The sequence below is a fragment of the Antrostomus carolinensis genome, unplaced genomic scaffold, assembly GCF_000700745.2.
Source record: "Antrostomus carolinensis isolate BGI_N321 unplaced genomic scaffold, ASM70074v2 scaffold699, whole genome shotgun sequence".
In the NCBI taxonomy this organism is placed as follows: Eukaryota; Metazoa; Chordata; class Aves; order Caprimulgiformes; family Caprimulgidae; genus Antrostomus; species Antrostomus carolinensis.
Window position 1 is genome coordinate 12,431 of NW_010338988.1, and position 21,854 is coordinate 34,284.

Consider the following 21,854-nt stretch of genomic DNA (forward strand, 5'->3'; position numbering starts at 1 on the left):
TAAAACGAGACTTCAATATATCATTAAAATCACTGCAACTTCTCTTTTACAGGGCTCTATCTAGCCACACTGTAATTAAGTTAGTGCTCTACTTTACATATCCAAACTGACTCACAGCATTTTTCAAAAGAAAAACAGATATTAAACCTCAGCTATATCAAGAGCATTTTGGCTGACCTTGCTAATATCTTTCTGTTGTCTAGTAAAGGCAGAGCTCTGAGGCAGGCAGCTGGCTGAACTGCTATTCTTCACCTAAAACAAAACAGTGCAAGCGCCGAGATCTTCTGGTGGAAGTTCACAACTTGAAGAATGAGAGTAAAGGAACACCTCAGATCCTCACAGGACAGAAACATCACACAGAAAAGCGTGGGGATATGCTCAACACATGGGTGATAATGCCTGTTCCCTTGGCTGCCCAGGCACCGGGGTCTGCAAAAATAATTTCCAAAGGCTGTCCCTCAGCTGAACAAACCCCACGCAGTCATTCATCTCTGCAGCCAGCTGCATTAAAGGGGAGAGCAACTAGAGAGAAGGAAATTTGAAAGAGCCCTTCATAGCATTGTAGCTATTGAGATAGGAACCACGTCCCTTTGTCAGACATACCTTTGAGTTTGTTGTGTTCCGAGTCAGCTGGGAAGAGAGAGTCTGGAAAAAGTTTGGGGAAAGTGAGGCCAGCGTACTTGGGTCTGTTCTCAACGTAGTTCCGTACCGTCGGCTGCAGCTTCTTCATGAATTCTGGACAGGGTGTTCCCAGCTGCTCAATAACTTTATTCCACTGATCAATATCTGAACATCAGTAGTTAAGGAAAACAAAACACAAACCGCAGTACAGTCTCCTGACATTTCTGTTTGGGTGCTCTCTGGAAATCCTCAGAGGTGTTTAACTCCCTTCACAACATCTTTGCAGTCACCATCTATTTTTCATCACTATGCCTCCAGGTCCTACTACCTGCAAAGAGCAAAACTCTCCATCACGAAGTTCTTCAATATGAGGGTAGAAGATCATTAGAACAGGCTGCCCAGAGAGGTAGTGGAGGCCCCATCCCTGGAGATATTCAAGGTCAGGCTTGATGGGGCTTCTGAGCAACCTGCTTGAGTAAAGATGTCCCTGCTCACTGCAGGGGGGTTGGCCTAGATGACTTTAGAAGGTCCCTTCCAACCCAATATCTTCTATGACTCTATGATTCTAACTATACTTCCTTGAGGGCATTGTGGAATCCTAAAATCACCAAGGGAAAATACCCAACTTCCTCTCTTTGGGTCAATACTCGTTACCATTTTCATTTGGAACTTGCAATCCAATGCCTTGCACCCCCTTTTTTTACCTGCAGGTAATTGCCTCTACGACACCTTGGCTACAGGGGCGCAGCAGGCAAGAGCAACGCGTTGGCCTGCTCTCTCCCTTCAGTCTGTGGAGAGTGAGAACCAGCGGGCTCAGAGGAGTTCTGCGTGGGACAGAAGTCACCTGCCACTCAGCTGCTTCACACTGGTATGTTTATTCTCTCCAATTACTTTATTGGGGCTAATTTTACTAAAATTAGCAACCAACCCACAACCCCTCAAAAGCAATTTGTTTCATTTTATAAGGACACACTGGGACTCATTTTCCACAGACGAATGATGCCTCAGGTACAGGCAGATGTTTCTCTTTAACTGCACATGTGATGGCTCCACTGCTAAACTGTCACTGACTAATAAGAAACAGGCCTAAAAATAAATTGTATTACTTTTCTTGCGTTGATATTTTTCATTTTTCTGAGATAACAATTAGGCACTGGATAGGTGTAAGGTAGCTCTTCCAGCCACATTCAGAACAAGCTTTACTGTACCAAAAAAAATAATTATTAAACCACTGTCTAAAATCAGCACCATCTCTACATCCCACTAATTCACAGTGCTAAGACATTGATGACAACATAAAGAAAGGAAGACATGCAGACATGGGTACGTTGATGCTAGCAAATGAAGGAGTTTTGTTAAGAACATAGTGGAAATAAAAAGCTTTTAAAAGGCAAACATTCAAAGCATTTCACAGACTTGGGTTGGGTTTGTTTGGGGGTTTTTTTTAAATTATTCTAAGTTATTCTTGTCGTGAGTGTCATAAGTGTGGAGGAGTTTCCCAAATACTAAAGACAAGTTCCTCACAATCTAGGAGAGAAATCAGGTCCCAGAATGAAGGCAATAAGAAAAAAAACAAAGTCAAGGAAAAAGCAGCTCTTTGGTGCAGCAGCAATTTCAGATTTTCAGAAACATGTTTTAGTTTAGAGAAATGGAAACTGAGTATTTTCACATACCTTGAAAATTCAAGACATTTAATTTGTCTCATTTGAACAAAAATCCAGTAATTCTTTTAAAAATCGCAGCTTTACTAATCAAAAGTGTTTAAAGGAAATAAAACAATTTAAACATACGCTTTAAGAATGCTGAAACAGTGTTTTGAATGGTTTTAATTTCAACTGAAAAAGGTTGCTAGAAATAGCAGTGGCCTGTAAAGATTTTTCTGAGTAACTTTCATTTTTTGAACTAAACCAAAGCTTTTTGTAGAACAACCCCTCCCACACACACTCCACAGGTTGTATCTATCTTGTGCCATCCATGTAAAGTATCTTTTTCACAGCAGAAAACTAAACAATTGCAACAACAAAGTTACACAAGACTCAACGACAATAAAGACTATAGCTGCTCAAAGAGTAGTTTGAATTATTTCAGTAAACATTTTATTAGAAAATCAAGTGCTTTTTAAACACATTTTTAAACTTGTTTTCAAGTTAACACACGTCATAGTTTGCTGGCTGGACTATTTCAGAAGCAGGCCTTGCTGAGTAACTTGAAAATAGAGAGTGTGTAAATGCTTTACAGGGAAGAACAGAGAATAGGGAAATGCAGGGGCTGTTAGTTGTGCCAAGAGAAGCTAAATGGGTGAGAAAGCCAAGCGATAAAAGCGTCAGTGGAAGCGTTACCTGTGCAGACTGAGTGAAGGCCATCTCATAACCAGGGAAGGCCAAACACAGGACTTGCTTCAAAGCAGACATCAGACGTTTACACGCTGATGCTGGTACAGAGCAGGTTAATCATCACTCAGGCCAAAAAGAGAGAGATCTTTGGGATTACAGAATGTTGTGGGACACGGATGTGTTAAAAGGGAAAACGCAGTAAGATGCTCTGGATGTGTGTGATAAGGGAAAAGAGTGAAAACAGATCCTGGAATAGGGCCTACGTGGTGGGAACCAGCATCAATGCTGATGGAAAGGCTCTCACTAAGAGACAACAGACAAGCTGGCTACCACCCACGGCTGGAAGATTTTAAGGGATGGAAGAAGTTTCATGAGTCATCAGTGCAAAGACAACAGCCAAAGCCAAGAGAGCTGGCAGAGCCACCACGTTCCACTCCTTGACCAGCTTTGATTTGCAGGAGGACAGCACTGGAGCTTTTGCAGCCCTCGCTTGCACCAAGGACCAAAAATGTCCAGCTTTTCATCACAGAAACCTCAGGGACTGGTTGTGAGTAACTGAATCATCTGAGTGGATAACTGTGCTGCTTTACTGTATTATTTCTGACTTAGGTTACTCAAATACTGCCAAAGCCCTTAAATAAAAAAATATTAATTTGCTTTTTAAAGATATCTATACACACACACACGCCAATTGACATGATGGAGCACTCGGCACCTGGTTTTGCCCTAGTAACGGCAATAGCAAAACCATGCTCAGCCAGAGTGGGTGGGGACAGACCCTTTTGCAGTCAGGTGGACACACATTTTCTCTCCAGCATTGTTTCTGCACTTCCCTAGGCCTCACTAGCACTGGATTACCTCCTGAGGTCCAACACATGAAAACGTGCAAGAACGTAATAAAGTTCTTGCTGAATATCATTCCAGCTCCATTTCATTGTTAGGTTTTATACAGTCACTGGTTGTGATGCATCTGTGGTGCACCTGACAATAAGGGGTTGTACCCATCAAGGTAGGAGATTAAAAAAAACAACAACAAAGTTTTGAAAGAATTCTGAGGTCTACGTATTGAAGCAAAGAGAAACAGCTTTCTCTAACCATTAGTCAGAATAAACTTCAGCAATTCTGCAGAAAACAAATGAACAGTATATAGAATATAGACCACAGAACATATATATATATATAAAATGTATAATTTAAATATATATATTACAGACTATAGAACAGTCCTAAGGTGAATCAAAACCCACTGTAGGTTACATTAACCAATGAGTGATTATGACTACAGGTATTATTTGCAAATCAACTGAAAAAAATGGTACTACCAGTTAACAATCACGTAACTGACAGAAATTTCCCAGGCCAAAAAAGATTAACCTGTATTTGAATGAAGAAAACTTCAAGAAGAAAAAACTTCTGCTAACAGAAGACCCTGTTTTTACCCTTAAAATTAAGCAAATGTTGGGCCAGACTGGAAGTTGGGAAAAATTACAACCCAAAACTCTGGAAGATGATGAAATGTCTGCTTTAAAGCTATTTGAATCACCTCAGCTGTCCCTTGCCCTAGAGAGGATCAAGGAAAACGTGTCATCTGTACACAATAGCACCTGTATGACCTAAGACAGAAGAAAGGATCTAACCTGAATTTATTACTTTGATCCCTGGCACTAGCACTGCAGCATTCTTACTAACGTTCAGATGGCCAAAGTTACAGCAGATAAACTTCGTTAAGAAAATAGTTCTAAAATGTGTATGAAGATTTATCTTTGAATGTTCTCTAATGCTGCCATAAGCATTGTTCTCTTTTGCTTTTTAAATACCTGGTTTACTTGGAAAACAACCAGAATCTGAACTGCATATTAAGAGATGTACTTTTTTTTTAAAGCTAATGCATAAAATTTCTAATGGGAAAAATAATCTTTTGAATGCACAAAAAAAATATTTCTATTGGAAAAAATCAGATTTCACAGTGAAGTCATCAAAACTTTACCATTACTTTTGTTTCTGTTCTCCCTCATGCAATGTGTGCTTAGTATTTCAGAAGTGTGAATTAAGGACCACCATTCAGCTGGCCTGCAGACTTCATTTTAATTACATTTCTACAAATATTCAAACAACTGAGGAAACAGAGCTTGGCTTTGAGAGAAAGCTTATAATTCTTCTCTGCCTCAATCAGAAAATAGTAAAAGCATTTCTGCAGTTGCACAAATTAATAGCTTGTGATAAATAAATGAAATTTAGGCCAAAAAAAACCAAACTCCTTTTGCAAATCTAACAGCCAACTGATCATCAGAGACACTGAAGTGTGGCTTTGCTAGAAACTCCTCTTCCTAAAATCCTCTTCCAGCAATCTTTGTGAACTGGAGTGTGGAAAACACAAGTAATTCTGCCAAAATGCCTGTTTATAACAGAGCTTTTGGAACGGTGCTGGAGAGTGGTGGTGGTGATGGTGGGCAATCATGCAGGGCTCCACTTTCTTCACTTGTGAAGCAGCACATCTACACTGGCTTTACTTCACAGGAGCAGGATTTGCTCTTTCTGGCTAAAGTTAGGACTAGGGCATGTCACATCTTGCTTTTGTTAAAGTAGGCACAACAAAACCAAACTGGACACAGAGCTCTTCCTTCCTAACAGATAGACAGGGTCAGTTCATCTCTTTTCAATCTCAAAAATCTGAAAGGAACCACCTTTCTCAAGGTTTTCTCCTTAAATGTGCATGTTCCACCAAGGAAAACTGACTGCATTGCTTTGGGGATAAATTTTTGATCCTCCTAACTCATCCAAACTAGAATAATTACTATAAGCAGCTCTCTATTTCCCTCCCCAACACCAAATTGTTGCACCACCTCTAAAGCTAATAGCTCAATTTTTAAAATTGTATCTTTAAAAAAAACCCTGTAAATAAAACCCAAACTAACCAACTTCACTGTGGGAGACAGTGTCAGATACCTTTTTTCCACAGTCCCATAATTTACATAGTGATGTCAACACAGTTTACATAAAACCACACAATAAATTGCAAACAGTAGCATCTAACAAGACAGGAAGCGTAAAGCATTTTCTGTGCCAAGGTGAATGCTTTGAGAAGAATGTGGCATTTGTACAAATGAGACTGTACCAGAAACATTTTGCACCTTGAAGAACAATAGTTACTATTTACACGCTGTGACAGAACAGCTGGTGATAATAAGAAGAACATGCAGCACATAAGGGTGGTGAGACACTGGCCCAGGTTGGCCAGAGAAGCTGTGGCTGCTCCTCCCTGGAAGTGTTCAAGGCCAGGTTGGATGAGGCTTTGAGCAACCTGGTCTAGTGGAAGGTGTCCCTGCTGATGGCAGGGGGGTTGGAACTGGATGGTTTTTAAAGCCCCTTTCAACCTATACCATTCTATGATAAATAAAATGACTTCCAAGATGACCACTGATCATTAGGAAGTTAGCAGATAGCAGTGTTGGTTGCGTAGCTGTCATTAAACCTTTGGGTGCTTATCTATGATAACACCTGCACTAAAATTTTCAACTGCTCTTTTTTAGTTGGTACTTCACTTGGTTGCTGAGTGTCTCTGCTTACACAGCAGCAAGCAAATCAGTGCTCAGGGGCTAGTCCAGAAACTGCAGCACAGGCTGCAGTGTTGCTCTCGGATAAGCGTTTCCATTTCCCTGTGGATGCCTCCTCACCACTGCAGTACCTACTCCAGGCTGTTTCTATGCTTCTAGAACCTTCACTTGTGGTACATTTCTGGCTTCCTAAGTGCACAGCTGCATGCACGAGGATCAGGTACCCAGCCTAGAAGGCAGCTGATGAACATCAGCACTATTTAGTATTTAGTAGAAGGTATTAGTAATACCTTCTAAATGAGCTGTAAAGCCGTACCCCCATCTCTGTGCCGTGGGGAACACGATTGCACCAGTAGAAGGCAGCTCTGTAAGTGACAGCTGGTGTGGCCATCTAAGATTTATACTACAAGAAGCTGACATCACGCTGACCTTACATCTCTCTACTGAACACATGTCTCCCTGGAGGCATTCCCAAATACAGAATTTAAATGCTCATTCTTCATCATCTGCCCAAAATGCATTCAGCAGTTTAAAAAGATAGATTTAAAATCCAGGTATAACTACCACTTTCACAGCTCACCAGAGGACTAAGGCACCTTCTGAACTCCTTCAGATCATTTATGCAGTGGTGAGAAATAAGTCTTCCTCATAAAATTTTCAGAACAACACATGGAACAAGAGTCAACTCACAGGTGCAGTCTGCTTTCCAAATTGCTCCTGAGGCAACACAACAAACCACATTGCTCTTTTCTCCTTCCTCGAGGCACAGGTATATCCAAGCTTCATGATACTAGTTTCTCTGTAAGCAGAACTACTGCTGTCATCCTTGAAAAGAAGGTTCATATAACTTTTTAAAAAAAAAGCTTTAGCTCATAATTAACTGCATCACATGCATACACCAAAAACGGTAGAGAAACAGTAAAATTTCAAGGATCAGTGAAGACCCAGGGGATTTGGGACACTGCAAAGCACTTACAACTGGAGTTTAAAAAAAAAGAATAGAGGTGGATGCTGTTCTCAGCTCCAGCGAAGTGATTTCAGTGAATTACCTGGATTACAGGAGTAAAACAGAGCTGCAGCCTGGCTGAGCACTCCACTCCTCACCAAGGGAAAGGCATTTCCTATTTTTCTGCTGGTGACTTTTCCACAGCCAGGTAAGACTGCTCTATTTTGCCACAGAAGTTGTTTCAGTTGGCTGAAACACTTAGACCACTTAGTTCTGTAAACAGCAACAATATCAAACTACTTGTACTCCTGAACTGCTGGAAAATAGCAAATTGTAAATTTTGCAGTCAAATATATGACTGACAGTACATTTCTCATGAATATTCAATCTTTCCGTTTCAAAACTGCTTTTCACAGTTATTTATTCATAAAAATGGACACAAATTAGTATTAAATAGTCTTCAAATCACAGGGTGGTTGCAAAATGAAGCACTGCCTGTGAAGAAAAAATTGCTGATAACAATTTCTGGTACACTGCCAGTCTTAACCCCTTTTACATCAATCTTATGTTGAAGCAGAAGCTTTATTTTTTTAAAGAAACAGATTTCTAATGACTCTTGCTCCTTCTACACTTAAACACATCCTTGAGTATGTTACCCCTAAGCTCTTGGAGCTCATGGTGCCTGCTGATGGAATCATACAGCTGCCCAACTCCATCACACATCTGAAGAAATAACCTTTTTTAGAGAAACACCACACATTTTGCATGCACATTTAAGGAAGAAGATGCCACAAGGTCATCAGTCTCAGCAGGCTGGGTCTGCCCTTGCACTTTTCTGACTGGTTTTCACTACACAGACGGGCACAGGAAGAAGAAGTGCCAGCAGCTGCTGAGCAGGGGGGCAGAATGGATTTGGAGAAGAGGTGGCTTTGAGGAGGGGTGCTCAGCACCCTGAAAGAGAACAGCATCGTTCTCTGTTCACAGAATAAACACTCATGGAAAAAGCAGAAGAAAAATGCAGAGTGGTACATAAAACAGAGCAAATTTAGGAGCATATGATAAATACAAATGAAGAACGTGAACTCAATTACAGAACAATCCCAGAGAAATCAGCAGCTGGTAATGCCAATTTCTGCGGGGTTACTGCTGTAATAAACAGCACATAATGGTTTAATTACAGAGGCTTTGCATGATTTCTTTTTAACAAGTACGCAGCTGTGGCAAAGAAACCAGTTTTTGAAGCTTTATGTGGGATGTGTTCAGTTCTTTTTGTACTCACTTGGGGATTTCTTTCAATGATATCTTACAAAACTTAAGTCTGATAACACAAAACCAGTTCTGACTACAAGACTAAACTCCGCTAATCCCCACACTTTAATTTCTCACTCCACGTCCACAGAAAACACTAAACACAGCCTGGGCCAAATCTTGATGGAGCACAAATAGGTTCTAAGGAGAAGGGAAAAGTTTGCTTTCACATATGCAGATGAGATGTGCTCCAGAGGGCAGTTAATTACAAAACAAGGGGAAATGGGTTTAAACTGAAAGAGGGGAGGTTTAGTTTAGACATTAGGAAGAAGTTCTTCACTGTGAGGGTGGTGAGACACTGGAACAGGTTGCCCAGAGAAGCTGTGGCTGCTCCTCCCTGGAAGGTTTCAAAGCCAGATTGGATGAGGCTTTGAGCAACCTGGTCTAGTGGAAGGTGTCCCTGCTGATGGCAGGGGGGTTGGAACTGGATGATCTTTAAGGTCCCTTCCAACCCAAACCATTCTGTGATTCCATGATCATATGAAAACTCATGGGAATTTTAGCAATCATTTTGGTATGGGTACCATCATCCAACAGTTTGGGCAAAACACAAATCAGAATCTTTACTAGACAAAGCTGTGAAAATATTAACAATATCGTTGCCTTCTTTAATTTCTTTAATGCTCTTCAGATATTACTTTTTCCACATTTTAATCTAAATATTAAACCCTTTGAAGTGTGAATGAGGCCAAAAGTGAAGTGCTAAACTGAATTAGTAAATATGGATTGATATATATGTAAACACACACACATGTTCATAGAAAGTTACATAAAAATGAGTAATATCTGGAAACTCCTCTGTCACCTATCGAAGTACAGGGTGGTTTAAATGAGAAGGAAAACTTGTACACAGGTCATCTCCATTTTGCATTTGTGTAATCCTACTGACTAGGAATCACTGGAGTTAGACCAAGTGTGCACCAAGCTCAGTTGCTGTCGTGCACAAGAAGAAACCACTTTCACAATCTGATAAATGATAGAGTGTATATCAAAGGTTTCATAGAGCACAAAATAAAGTAAGAATTATGTCTGCCTCAGTCCTGAATGCAAAATGGTCTCTAAAGAAAACCTCCATCCACCCAGTCGGCTTGGACCTGATTTAATGTATTTATCTATAAATCACTTCTTGTTGATGGCAAAAATACATTCTGCTTTCACATAACAGCTACACGTACCAAAATCAAGGGTGGGCTGAAGTCCACTGCAACAGTTTCCAAGGAAATTCCCAGTCTTTTGAGTCATCAAATTGCTACAAATTGAAGTGGTAATTTTAGGCTGGGGAAGCAGAAGTCATCCCCAAACTGAAACCATTCCCTACTCTCCTACTTCAATACCACTTGCAGAGCAAACAAGCCAAGAAATGAGCATTTCTAGAAGTCGTGTCTGAGTGAATCATACCTTCTTCCTGAGGTGCAGAACCTCTCACACACCATCCCGAGGTAAACAGTGACTTGTGCCTACCATGCTACTACCTGAACTTAAACCCCCTGTCACTTATGAAACACCCCACCACCACCAATTAGTAGAGACATTTATAACAAAACTAAAAACAAGTGTTTCTCGCCTGCAGAAAGTGATTCTGATCAACCACATAGGACACTATTTTCCATCTCCTGACTACACTCACTGTGGTTTCCACCCAAGACTTTTACTGAGAGGCAGTAATAATTCAGTGACATTTTGGCATGCAGGGATTTTGCAGTGGGACTTAAGCCAGCTCTTTAGATCCAGTACAAACCTATGTCAGCTCTAGTCTGGTGGGAAAGGGGCTGGAGGGGAAAGGATGGGAGGTACCTCCTGAGGCCAGAACAGCTGCTAGGAAGGATACGATCAGAGCCAGGAAACAACACAGCACCTTTAATCATTTCTCCCATGATGCACCCTACTGACCACATGTCAACTGAAAACAAAAATGAAATGAAGGTAAACAAGAAAACAGGAACAGAACAACAAATAAACGAGAAGACTTTGCCCGTCATGCCACAGCACGGAGCCTGCAGCCCGCAGCGCAGACACGGACCTGCCCTTCGCTCGCCGCAGGTGCTGCTCTGCTCGAGCGTACCGGTTTGGGGACAACAGAGCAGGTCTGAGAAAAACCAATTCCAACAGTTTTCTTTACCCCAAGATGTGTGGATGAAAGACAATACTATTAAATACAGAAAACCAAGTGAGACCCATGGCTGGCTACTGTGTCGTAATGCAACTTTGTAATTAAAATTTACTGATTAATTTTGTCCTTTTTAAGTTTTCATTGGCATTCATTCCCTGCTTTGTATTGTAAATGAAAGCCGGTCTCTGTATTCAATGAGGATATGCAAATTGCTTCTCCTTCAATTACCAGAGATCCATGCATATTTTCACAAGCTGAACTGCCACAAAAGGAACTTGGGTCCTTGTGAAGACATATCCACCTCGTATTCAGGGGTCTGAATGGAATTTGTTGAGATCATTTGACTCCAATAACACTTGCTTTAGAGCCTGGTAGCTCACTCACATTCAATCTCAGTGAAGCCAGAAGTCTTGGGATTCTCAGAAGATTTCAATTTGCCACGATAGGAAATGGTGATTTCTAAATAGGACAGTTGAGACACAGAAGCACAAAGCTGTACCTTCTGCATTGAAGTTCAGAGCAAACCAGGGGGACTATTTACCCCGGACAGAGAAGAGCAGTTCAGCTGGGTCAAACAAAGCCAACCACAATGTACACCAGATGAAAATCAGGCTCCTTATATCCAGTGCAGGATTAAGGTGGCGTTTTTCCCCCGTACCGATACCATGAAACCACATTACCTCTGCTGTCCTTGCTCTATGGTAATTCATAGGGCATGGAAGCAAGAAAAGGGACAGACTGGTCTCTCAGGGCCAGAAACTGTGGGGGGAAAAAAAAAAAAATAAAATAATGAAAGCATCATGCTGCTTGGTTAAATTTACTCTTTTAATTTCATATTGAGCAATAGTTTAAAGTAGATTTGACTTTGAAGGCAAATGGCCTATCTATGGAAATCTTTCCATGCCTAGCTCTAAGCTTCCCTGTTGCTTTATTTAGCACATTAAAAGCTTCATCACTACACAATAAAGAAATCAATAAACAAATAAAGAAATCAATAAAAGGCTACTTGTTTGGAAGCAATAAGCAAACTTAGAGATGCAAATTATTGCTGCTTTCATCACAAGCTAAATGGCATGCAAAATATCAGGAAAAGATAGAGCAAGCAGTTGTTTGTTCATCTGTTATTAATTCCTTTTTATTTTCAGCGGCTGCCTTCTGACACGACTGCTCTATGCTGTGCTCAAGAGCACACACACAGGCGTTGAACCAGGGACTGTAAACGCTAAAGCGGAGTTGATTATTCTCCTGAGGTTTTGGGAAGGAAGCTCTTTGAAAATTTCCAAATCAGAAGAAGCAGAGATGAACATCTGAATATAACCAACATCTGAGCTAAAACCAAACCAAACACTGTGCCTTCTTGACTGCTGCTTCTTTCTCCTCTGCTGAGCCAGTGAGGAATATGTCAAATTAGAGCCCAGAGCTTCACTGTGCTTTTAAGCAGTGAGTTGGAGGTTGGTCAGGAGTTTCAGCATCTACAGCAGCAGCTGTCAGAAGCCCCAGTTAAGGCACTGAGACTGGTGTGCCAAGCTCTGTAGGGACTGCAGAACAGAGACCTAAGCCTCAATCCTCAGTTACGCTGACTCCAACATCAACCCAGATGTAGTCTGAGTCATTTCAGTCATCCAAGAATCAGAAAAACCAAACAAATCACCACCTCCAAACATTTGCACTCAACTCCCAAGCACTGGAAATTTACAAATTTACATTTGGTTCAAGTTTTTTTTTTTTTTCTAAATGCAAAATATTCACAAATTCTGGCAATCCTCCACCAACACCGGGAATATCCCTAAGCTTGAATCCAACGCAGGCTGACAGTCAGAGACCCCTGCCTGACTCTAGGGAAAACTTCAGTTCAGCAACTCTTCACCTGGATGTTTTAGGATCACATGAAACTGAGTGTTAAGGAATTAAACCTCCAACTTTTCATCACTCTGAAGTGAAATTGCTGTGATTTGAGAAGCCCTCTCATCATTAGAATACCCGTGTTCTGGATTACTGAGAGGAGGAGATTTTCAATTTGTTAAATTAGAGTTTTTTAATTTGTTAAATTAAAATTTGTTAAATTAAAACCTGTTAAATTAAAATCTCAACAAACCAGATTACTGCCCAGAGCTGCTCTGAATGCATTCCTGAGTGTGTACATACGCTTCAAAATAAGAGTAAGGACATCAAAGGTCTCCTTGGCACAGCCACCTTGAATAAATGCCCACCACAAACCACATGCAAGTCTTTTCCTCAACAAAGGAAATATTTCACTCATACAGCAAATCTTTACCTCTTGGCTGCCTCCTGGTTCTGATTCCATGCCAAAAAGTTAAATATCCTCTACAGTGACCACGTCAGGCCTGTCTTGCAAAACAGAGGAATTAATTCATTTGGGGAATGAATCTGTCCTCCACAGGAACCTCCTTGAGGAGAGCTTAAAGAGAGCTCGGGGAGCAGCCTGAAGAGAGCTCGGGGAGCAGCCTGAAGAGAGCTCGGGGAGCAGCCTGAAGAGAGCTCGGGGAGGCTGAGCAGAAGTTGCTCTGTTGCCACACATGCATGCTCCCCACCCCTAAACCTTCCTGTGTCCCTGGGAAGCAGTTTGGTCTGGTTGCTGACATGGCCCATCACAGGGAAGGTGACCAGAAGAGATGGTGAGGAGAGAAGGGAGGGCTGAGATGGAAGAACATTCAGAAGACATCTGTTCCTCTCTGTGCTTTAGTCTCATGTACTTCCTGACCCATATGAGTCCTTGCTCAGCCTTCCAGGTTTCAGATTCCTTTCGGCAAAGGTGCAGAAGGATCAGGAACTGCAGAACTAGCTACAGATGTTTCTGTGGGACAAGGATGCAAGCTAACCTTCCATGGACACCTCTCTTGTAACTCAGCCGTGGATGCAATTTCCTCTTCTGTTTCTGCAGAAGGCTGCTCCTACCATGTTGGATGATTTGGGAAAAGCATGGGTGTCACTCTGATACTGGAGACACCACAGTTTCCTTCCTCATTGCTCCGAAATGGCCCTGTATTCTCCTCCTGCCAAACTGCAGGTTCTCTGAGGCTTGATAATACACAGTGAAAGGGAGCCCATAAGGAAAATCTGCAAGTGCCCTAAAACTCCTGCTGAGGTGGCTCTTCAGACCTGTCCTCAGTCAGCTCTGGTTTGCATTCAATCAAAATAATGACATTCAAATTAAAATTCATGAAATGCATGCCACGGGGAAGCTCTGGAGACAAGAGATGCAGGTTTGAGGAATGAGTTTTGCTCTTTCCCAACCTCGTGGGCTAGTTCACACTTTCTCCCTCTTGCCCACAGCCTGAGAATGCCAAACATTCCCATTTCTAATAGCTCCTGCTTTAGTGATGCAGAAATTGTCCCTCTGCAAGCTGAAGAGAGATGATCACATTCTCAAAACTAACTTGGGAAGACTAGGATAGATATTTATGAAGCAAATCATGGTATCTGATTTTATTTGTGCAACTGCAGCCCAAAATATTTAGCATACAATGCTGTTTCCCAATGGCTGAGGTGAAACTCTAGTAGAATTTCGAGGCGACTGAGCATGCCTGTCACAACACAGTGAGCTTCTCTCTCCAAATCCTCCTAAAATAGAAAGACACCTTGCTGGGAAGGACCTCTTCCCTTTACCTCCATCTCTCTTGTTGAATGTTCCTGCAGGTCTGCACCAAGGTCTGCTCTGAAGAACCATTTCTAGACCCTTACCTGAATTTTCAGGAAGAAAAATACAGCAGCCTGTATTTGATGCTGTACCTTGTTTTTACATGGTAAAAGTAAGCTTACCATAAGCTCCAGGTAGCAGAGCTACAAAGGCTTCAGACTCCTAATGACAATTGTGAGGATGACTCAAATACTTGAAAAAGATTAAAAGCCTCCCAAGCCTATCTCTCCTTCAGTTCTGTCTAAATCATGGCAAACTTCCAGTTGTGTGATGTTCCAATCTTAGGACCTCACTGAGACACCAAAAACTCTCCCTTCAGACTTTTATTGGTTACATGCATGGATTGCCACAGGTTTGAACAAGCGCTCAGCACAGCATCAGGTCAACCCAGTAAGATTTCCTGAGAGAGTCTTTCCTTTCTAATTTGAAACACCACTTTCCACATGATGTTATTGAAACCTCAACATTTCTCAATAACAGCAATAAGGTTACAAAGTGTTTGAATTTTGCATTCTTGACTTCTAATTTACTACCTGCAACTGAAGCTGCCAAACACTGCAGAAAACAGCTACTGTCCTAAGGGGAGTTACCACAATTTTACAAGTGTGATGCTTCAAACCAATGTAGGAATTTATATATATTTTATTTTATTTTAACTTTCTGTGAGGTCTTTACTGATATGCATCGTGCCTTCTTCTGCAACAGCTGAGCTGTCCCTTTTTGGGATTCAAACTAGCAGATGCTCACCTTCCTCTGGGACAGACAGAATTAATCTGCAGTAGACAGGCAGGTGCCAGAACCTGGCCCACCTGGAGAAATGCAGATGGAGGTAGGAACCACATCCAAATCTGTGCTCTTCCTCAGAGGTTGTCTCTTAGGTTGCAGTGACAAACAAGTGCTGGAAAACTATTGTTTTTCCTCAGGAACTCATGCTCCACTGTCCATTCCAGAGCAACAGAGCTTGCAAAGGGACTGGAAGGGATGTCCCAGGATATTAAGAGGCACATGTAGGTTAAGAAAAGACCACAGGAATCCTGAGACACAAGCTCAAGAGGGAGTGGAAGCACGAGGAATGACTCATGCCTGTCCCTGTCTCCCACTTTCTTTTAAATCTAACTAAAAAAAGCAATTATTGCAGGAAGACAGACCGACAGAGAATCTTGACAAGGAATGTAAAACACCCTGCACTGCATCTAACAGGCAGCAACGTTTAAAACACATTTTGCAGGTCCTGCGGTTGCTCACTTCAGACTTTTTTTTTTTTTAGCTTAATTTAAATTTTGACTTTGAAGCATCTCTTCCCAGGTCTCAAAAGAATATTCAAGTACACTCGTTTTACCTCAAAAAAAAGCAGGAATCCCACAAGTAGTCTCTCCTGCTACAATACAAACAGATTAGCACATTATTTAAGTATACTTATATGTTTTCCTACCTGATAAAAGATACATGATTTTGAGTGTGTTCCAGTTCTCTGCTTTGATCCTGACCAAATACCTACATGCTCTTGACAAAAGACACTTCAGTACTACCTGTTTTCTCTACAAGTTCTAAATTATCTGCTCAACTGTACTAATGAAACTCAGTTCAAGTGAGTACAGTTGCCATCAAGCAAAGGGTGATTAATGGCATAGGGGGGGGGAAAAAAAAACCCCAAACAAAAAACCAACAACAAAACCAAACCACAACACATTTGAGACCATCTAATTTTCCCAAGTGCCTAAAAAAGGCAACTAGCTTGCCTTGGCTGCAATTCATAGGAGGCAGCAGTAGTGCAGCACATACCTACATCTCAACACTCAGTCACTTTTGAAACTGCACATTCAGACCTGTGCTGAAAATCTTGAAGGTCAATGTTAGGAAGCGAGCAATGGATCATCTTCATTGTAGCAGTTGGGATCCACTCCAAACACCCTGCAGACCACAGACAGCATGGGGCTCTTACACTAAGTGCTAATTGCACTATAAACTGTTAAACATATCTGAATTTAAAAAGAAAGAAGAATGGCAACAGCCAAATTGTCTTCACAGCTACACTGAAGTCTCTTTGAGGCAGACCTCATCTCATAGAAACAAACTTCCCCCAATAAAATCATCATAAGTCAAATTCTTGCTACATTCTCAGAAAAATTCTGAATCCAAAACCAAATACCATATACCCAGGGAGGAATCATCCAGCTGAACAAAACCCAACCTTAGTCATCAATGCCATCGTGGCTAACAGACGTTTCAGCAGCAGGCTAACACTTACCAGCTGACCCAACCTGGAGGGCCAGGCCAGCCATTCTTAATAGTCACTTTTAAATAATCCTGATGCTAATTGTTGGGTTTGGTTTTGGTTTGTTTGGGGTTTTTTGGGTTTTTTTTTATTTTTTTAAGACAGAACAATCCTTAAGAAAATATTACTGGGAAGATGAAAAACAATGGAGTGCACTCAACAAGAGTGCAGATGTTTTATTATACCAAAGTTTAAGAAAACCCCCAATGTGCACTCAAAACACTAGGATAGTACCCACTAATAAATGCAGATCATATTTCAAATGCAAAGGTAACTTCTGCTAATGACTGGTAGAAAGGCAACATCTATTCCTGAAAGACTTTCTTGAATCAATTTTTTTCCCCCTAAGGCAAGCAATTTTTCTTTCCATATAAATTCCTGGGAAAATACAATGGAATATTCCCTGTCAGATGTCACAGGGACATCTGTCCATTTCCCCACCATTTTCAGAGACAGCTGGTGGCCAAAGGAATTTTTGAAAATCTGCCCACAGAAAATATTAACTTCATCTGTTACCACTGACTTCTCTTCACAATCCATTTTGGATGTTCATAGCTACATAGAATAAGTTTGGATTTTTTTGTCTCTTGCTATCTCAATGCTATTTTCTCTTTTGATTGTCTTAGACTCTAAGATATTTGCAGTAGGAATTCTGCTTTACATACTCAGCACTGTAACCAAGGCCTAGCCAAACTTAAGATACTTGGTTGCTATCACAATATATTTCTGTGACTAAATCACTGTTTCCCTTTTGATCTGCTGAAGGACTCACACATGAACTTGCTACAGTGCCATCCTTTACACATCTCCCCAGTACTGAAAATAAATGCTTTTTGATTGTTTTATTTCCCCACTAAGTCACGTGTGCTTGGGGGATATCGCTGTGGCCTCAGAAGCTCAGATCTTAATAAATCTATCTCACTTGGAACCATGTTAAGTTTTCCCTTCCCTGAAAAAAAAAAAACCACACAGAAATATATTTCCAATCCTTAAATCAAATTCTAACGAGATTCTGAAGACATATATTAGCTAGAGCTGAACACAGCTCTTGGAAAAGTCCTGGAGTTTTCCAACATATTTCCAATGGCATCCAAGAGTTTGGGCAGTTTTTAGTTGCTCACACTCTGATTTAACTGAGGCAAGAGTGGAATAAGCAAAGAAACACCAAGTGAGAAGCTCAGAAGTGGACTAAAAAAGCTGACCAAAACTTGCCAGGAATATTTTGATCTGGAAATCTATCAAAAGGTGGATTTCTTCTCATGAGAGTCCGAGTTCTGACAAAGAATCCTCTAGCCCTGCCACATCTCAAGTGTCCTGTTAGGTCAATTAGATTAAATAGCTCATTAATATCCACACAGCAATCATTTTCAAGTACTGTTTGGCTTTTTGCTAATGAAAATAGCAAGTAACTGAACACATGTTCAGAGAGCATTTTAATAAAGTTAAGAAACAAACATATTTTTTGGAAAATGCACAACTTCCATTCATACCAAGAGGGACAGTTGTTATACACTGGTACCTGTAGTCTGTACAGATTTCAGAGCCTTAGCATCTTAGAGAGAGCTTCTTATGTAGATGAGATGATTGGAAATTAATCTTCTCCATATTTTAATTTCCATGAAGACTTTAAAAATGAATTTTCATTTAAAGTCAGCAGCACCTAAGTGCAATGATAACTCAGAATGATGGTTTAGTTAAGATTAACCTTTTACAATTTTTCTTTGCATAAAAATTGGCAGCAGCTGTGAAATTTTTCTTAGATGTATGCTGTGCCATACACGAATGTTCTTACTCCAGGCCAGAAACGAGGAAGCTCCTTATACTGCTAGCAAATGCACACAGTAGACATTCCTCTGAATAATTAAGAAGAACTGAAATTTTTAATTTTTTCAGCTAGAAAACCCACTGCTGGAGGCCTTAAGTAGCCCAAGGGAAGGTTTATTGAAATGCTGTTCTGGGAAGTTTACCTGCAGCTGCATAAAAGCTTCTCCAGCTCTTCCTGTATCTAAGAGGTAAACTAGATCTGCTCATCAACAGCCTCAGAGGGAGGGGAAATAATATATACTCATACACAAACCAGTCTTTCTAACACGGAAAACTCTTATTCACGGGATCAAACTAGTTAACAAATGAGTACTGACTTGGAAATGAATGTACTGAGTCAATTTTTTTCTTTTTTCCTTTTCTTTGCTTTTTTTTAAAAAAAACCCCAAACAAACAAAACCAAACACCTTCCAACTCACCGAATAAACCCACCACTAAAACGTGGTAGCAGTTGTGACCCAGCCCACACACGCTGCATTTCAGGATATGGGATTTCCAATGATTTTAAAAAATACAACTATCCTACAACTTACACAATGTTTTCTGCATTGTTCAAATGAAGTTTTTAACCAATACTGAAATGTTAAAAGGTATTTTTAAAATATTCTGTTGCTATCCCTGAATAATATACTCTCGTAAGAGATTGCTGTCACAGCCAGACAGAAACAAAGTGCTTCTCATGTGTGCATGATTTTTTTAAAGCTATGTTGTTTAAATTCTAAAGTATTTATTTTTTCTGGAAATGGGCAGAACAGGACTCTTAAGTATCATTTGTTGTTCAAAAAGGAGAGCAATCCACTAATCACAGTGCTACAGTTTTACAATGAAGTAGCTTTTTTCCTGTATTCCAGTTGCTTATCAACTAAAAATTCAATCAGACTTCTCTCCAAATAGATTAAATGGGGATATCCTCAGTATTTACAGCTGAACCTCAAGTATACTAGAGATAATTTAGTTTTCCTTTATAAAAAAAAAAAAAGGGGGAGGAAAAAAGCATCAAGTATTTGAAAGCAGATTTATAATGGTGTTTCCGAGGTGTTGTTACCACTGAAACACAGGATAACTATCACTGAATTACAGGTCTGACGAGTGCTGGGAGCTGCTCTGCACATTCAGATGCCAGCAGAGGGTGGGTGTGCAGCCTGCTCCACATGCTGCAGGAAAAGCTCAGCACCTATGGAATGCCACCTCAAAGCTGTCCACTAATAATAACAACCACCATTCTTATTCCACTACTAATGAAAACCACTTGCATCCCATAACTTTCCAGTCCCTATTCCTGTAAGACTGGAAGCCAGCACAACGTTGCTGTTTCCTCCTCAGCAAACAGGAGGTACATGCGGTTTCTCCATCTACCTGTTAGTAAAGTACAACTGCATCTTCACCTGGCTCCCAGGCAGAGCTCCGTTTTCAGAGAAAGCTGACAGAGCTGTGAAAACAGGACAGGCAGGACCTCACTCTGACAAACGCTACAGGAATCATTCAAAAGCCAGCAAATAAAGAAAGAAAAATAAATTACTTCCATGACTACACATCTGTAAAAGCTGGGCCTTCTCCACACCAACTGCCAGTGTCTGCTGATGCCAGATTTTTATGGTGTCTTTCTGCCAACCTGGTGAAAATAATACACTTTTTTGTTTCTGAAAGGAGAAAACACATTATGTTGCTGCATTTTATTCTGATGGGCAAAATACACACTACTTGCACGTCCCAGCCATCATGGGCAGGTTGTCTAGCTTAGCCTGTGATAAACCAAAGGCTACGTGGACACCTCCTCTTTTGTTTTCATTTTCTAATATTGCTTTCACCACCTTGGAAGTGGTAAAAATAATATCACCCAAGATGAGAAAAACAAGATGGGAGGGAAATACAGTTTAATTAATGACACAGGCCTCATGCAAGTAAAGGGAAGTTCATTTCTAAATCAAGAGAATCTGATTGCAGGCCAATTTGGAAACCACAGCAGATAAACGGTTGCCTTAAACTGGACAAGTCAAATTCTTCATTTTGTTTTAAAGAAAAGAAAAAAAATGTTGTATTGACTCAACCCTGAGCCCATACAGCATTGAGATGAGTCCAAATCCACGATGCATTAGCAAGCAAAAGATTATGATGTCACCACAAATGTTATGAAGTCAGTACTTCCAAAACATAAAAGCAGAAAAACAGATCTACAGGAACCAGATGGGCCAAGTCAGGATTCTTTTTGGTTTTTCTTATTTTTCCTTTAAAGAATAATTAAAGCTGTCCCATTTGCAATCATAATGCTTGTTTTCCATATTGCTTATTAGTATGACATAAAGACTACATATGATGGAATGATTAGAGGTTTTCAAGTAACTTATTTGACTGCAATAATTCTGTGCATCTGTTTTTCATTTGCTGTTTTGTCCATATCAGCAGCACACCACTGTCATTCACTCATACCTCTGGGATTCAACTTTTTGCTTCTATCTTTACAGTCCCGGTATAGTCATTATATGGTAAAAGGGATGAGGTGGAGGAGAGGAACAAATAATAGGTGAAGCTGCAGCAAATGGCACAAGGATACAGTCCCTTCCTGGAAAGAGGATTTTGTGGCGAACCATTTCTCCCATAATGCATCCCACAGACCATATATCCACTAGAACAGCAGAGACAGGGAAGTGAAGAAGGAGGGAAAAAAAAGCAAAGTTAACTACAACATTTCACTCCTAAAGGAGGGGAAAAAGAGCAGGTTGATCAGAACAGTACAGTTTGTTTTGTGGTTTCCTTGGGGTTTGGTTGGGTTGTTTTTTTTTTTCATGTCTCACCAAAAGCTAAAATAAATAAGTAAAAGCTGTGTCAGTCAGCTCAACAGGAGTTAGTAACAACGGTGGAAAAAGTTTAAAATCAACATTTTTGGGAAAAAGCCCACAGCTAGCAAGTAAAGATCAAGTAACAACTGCACAGATTTGTGGTATATACAGAGTTTATGGTGAAAAAACAGCTTTAAAAAAAAAAAAAGAAAAAATACAAAAGCAAAAAACCAAACCCAGACAATGTTCATCTGGAATAAACCCTACCTGCAGCCAGGCAGCTTCTAGGCTTTGTCCTGCAGGACTGGGATTCTCTGCAGCAGCACACAAGAGGTTCCAAATGGAACTGCTCACATGAGTAAAGGCTGCATGGATCAATACCACCCTTAAGGGTTATTTAACACTCCTGCTTCAGGACCTGTACCTATGTCCTATCTATAGGTACCTA

General features: G+C 40.6%; 1 protein-coding gene across 1 annotated transcript in view; it reads right to left on the reverse strand.

The window, feature by feature from the left end:
* Positions 1 to 21,854, reverse strand: part of LOC104530925 (mitogen-activated protein kinase 10) — a gene marked incomplete at its 3' end in the record, with an annotated part of 32,868 nt that overhangs the window by 1,609 nt on the left and 9,405 nt on the right. The window contains exons 7-8 of the mRNA XM_010175660.2: positions 10,591 to 10,662; positions 604 to 786 (exon numbers count right to left, since the gene is read on the reverse strand). Coding sequence (XP_010173962.2) covers positions 604 to 786; positions 10,591 to 10,662 — 255 coding nt within the window. The remainder of the gene's footprint in view (positions 1 to 603; positions 787 to 10,590; positions 10,663 to 21,854) is intronic.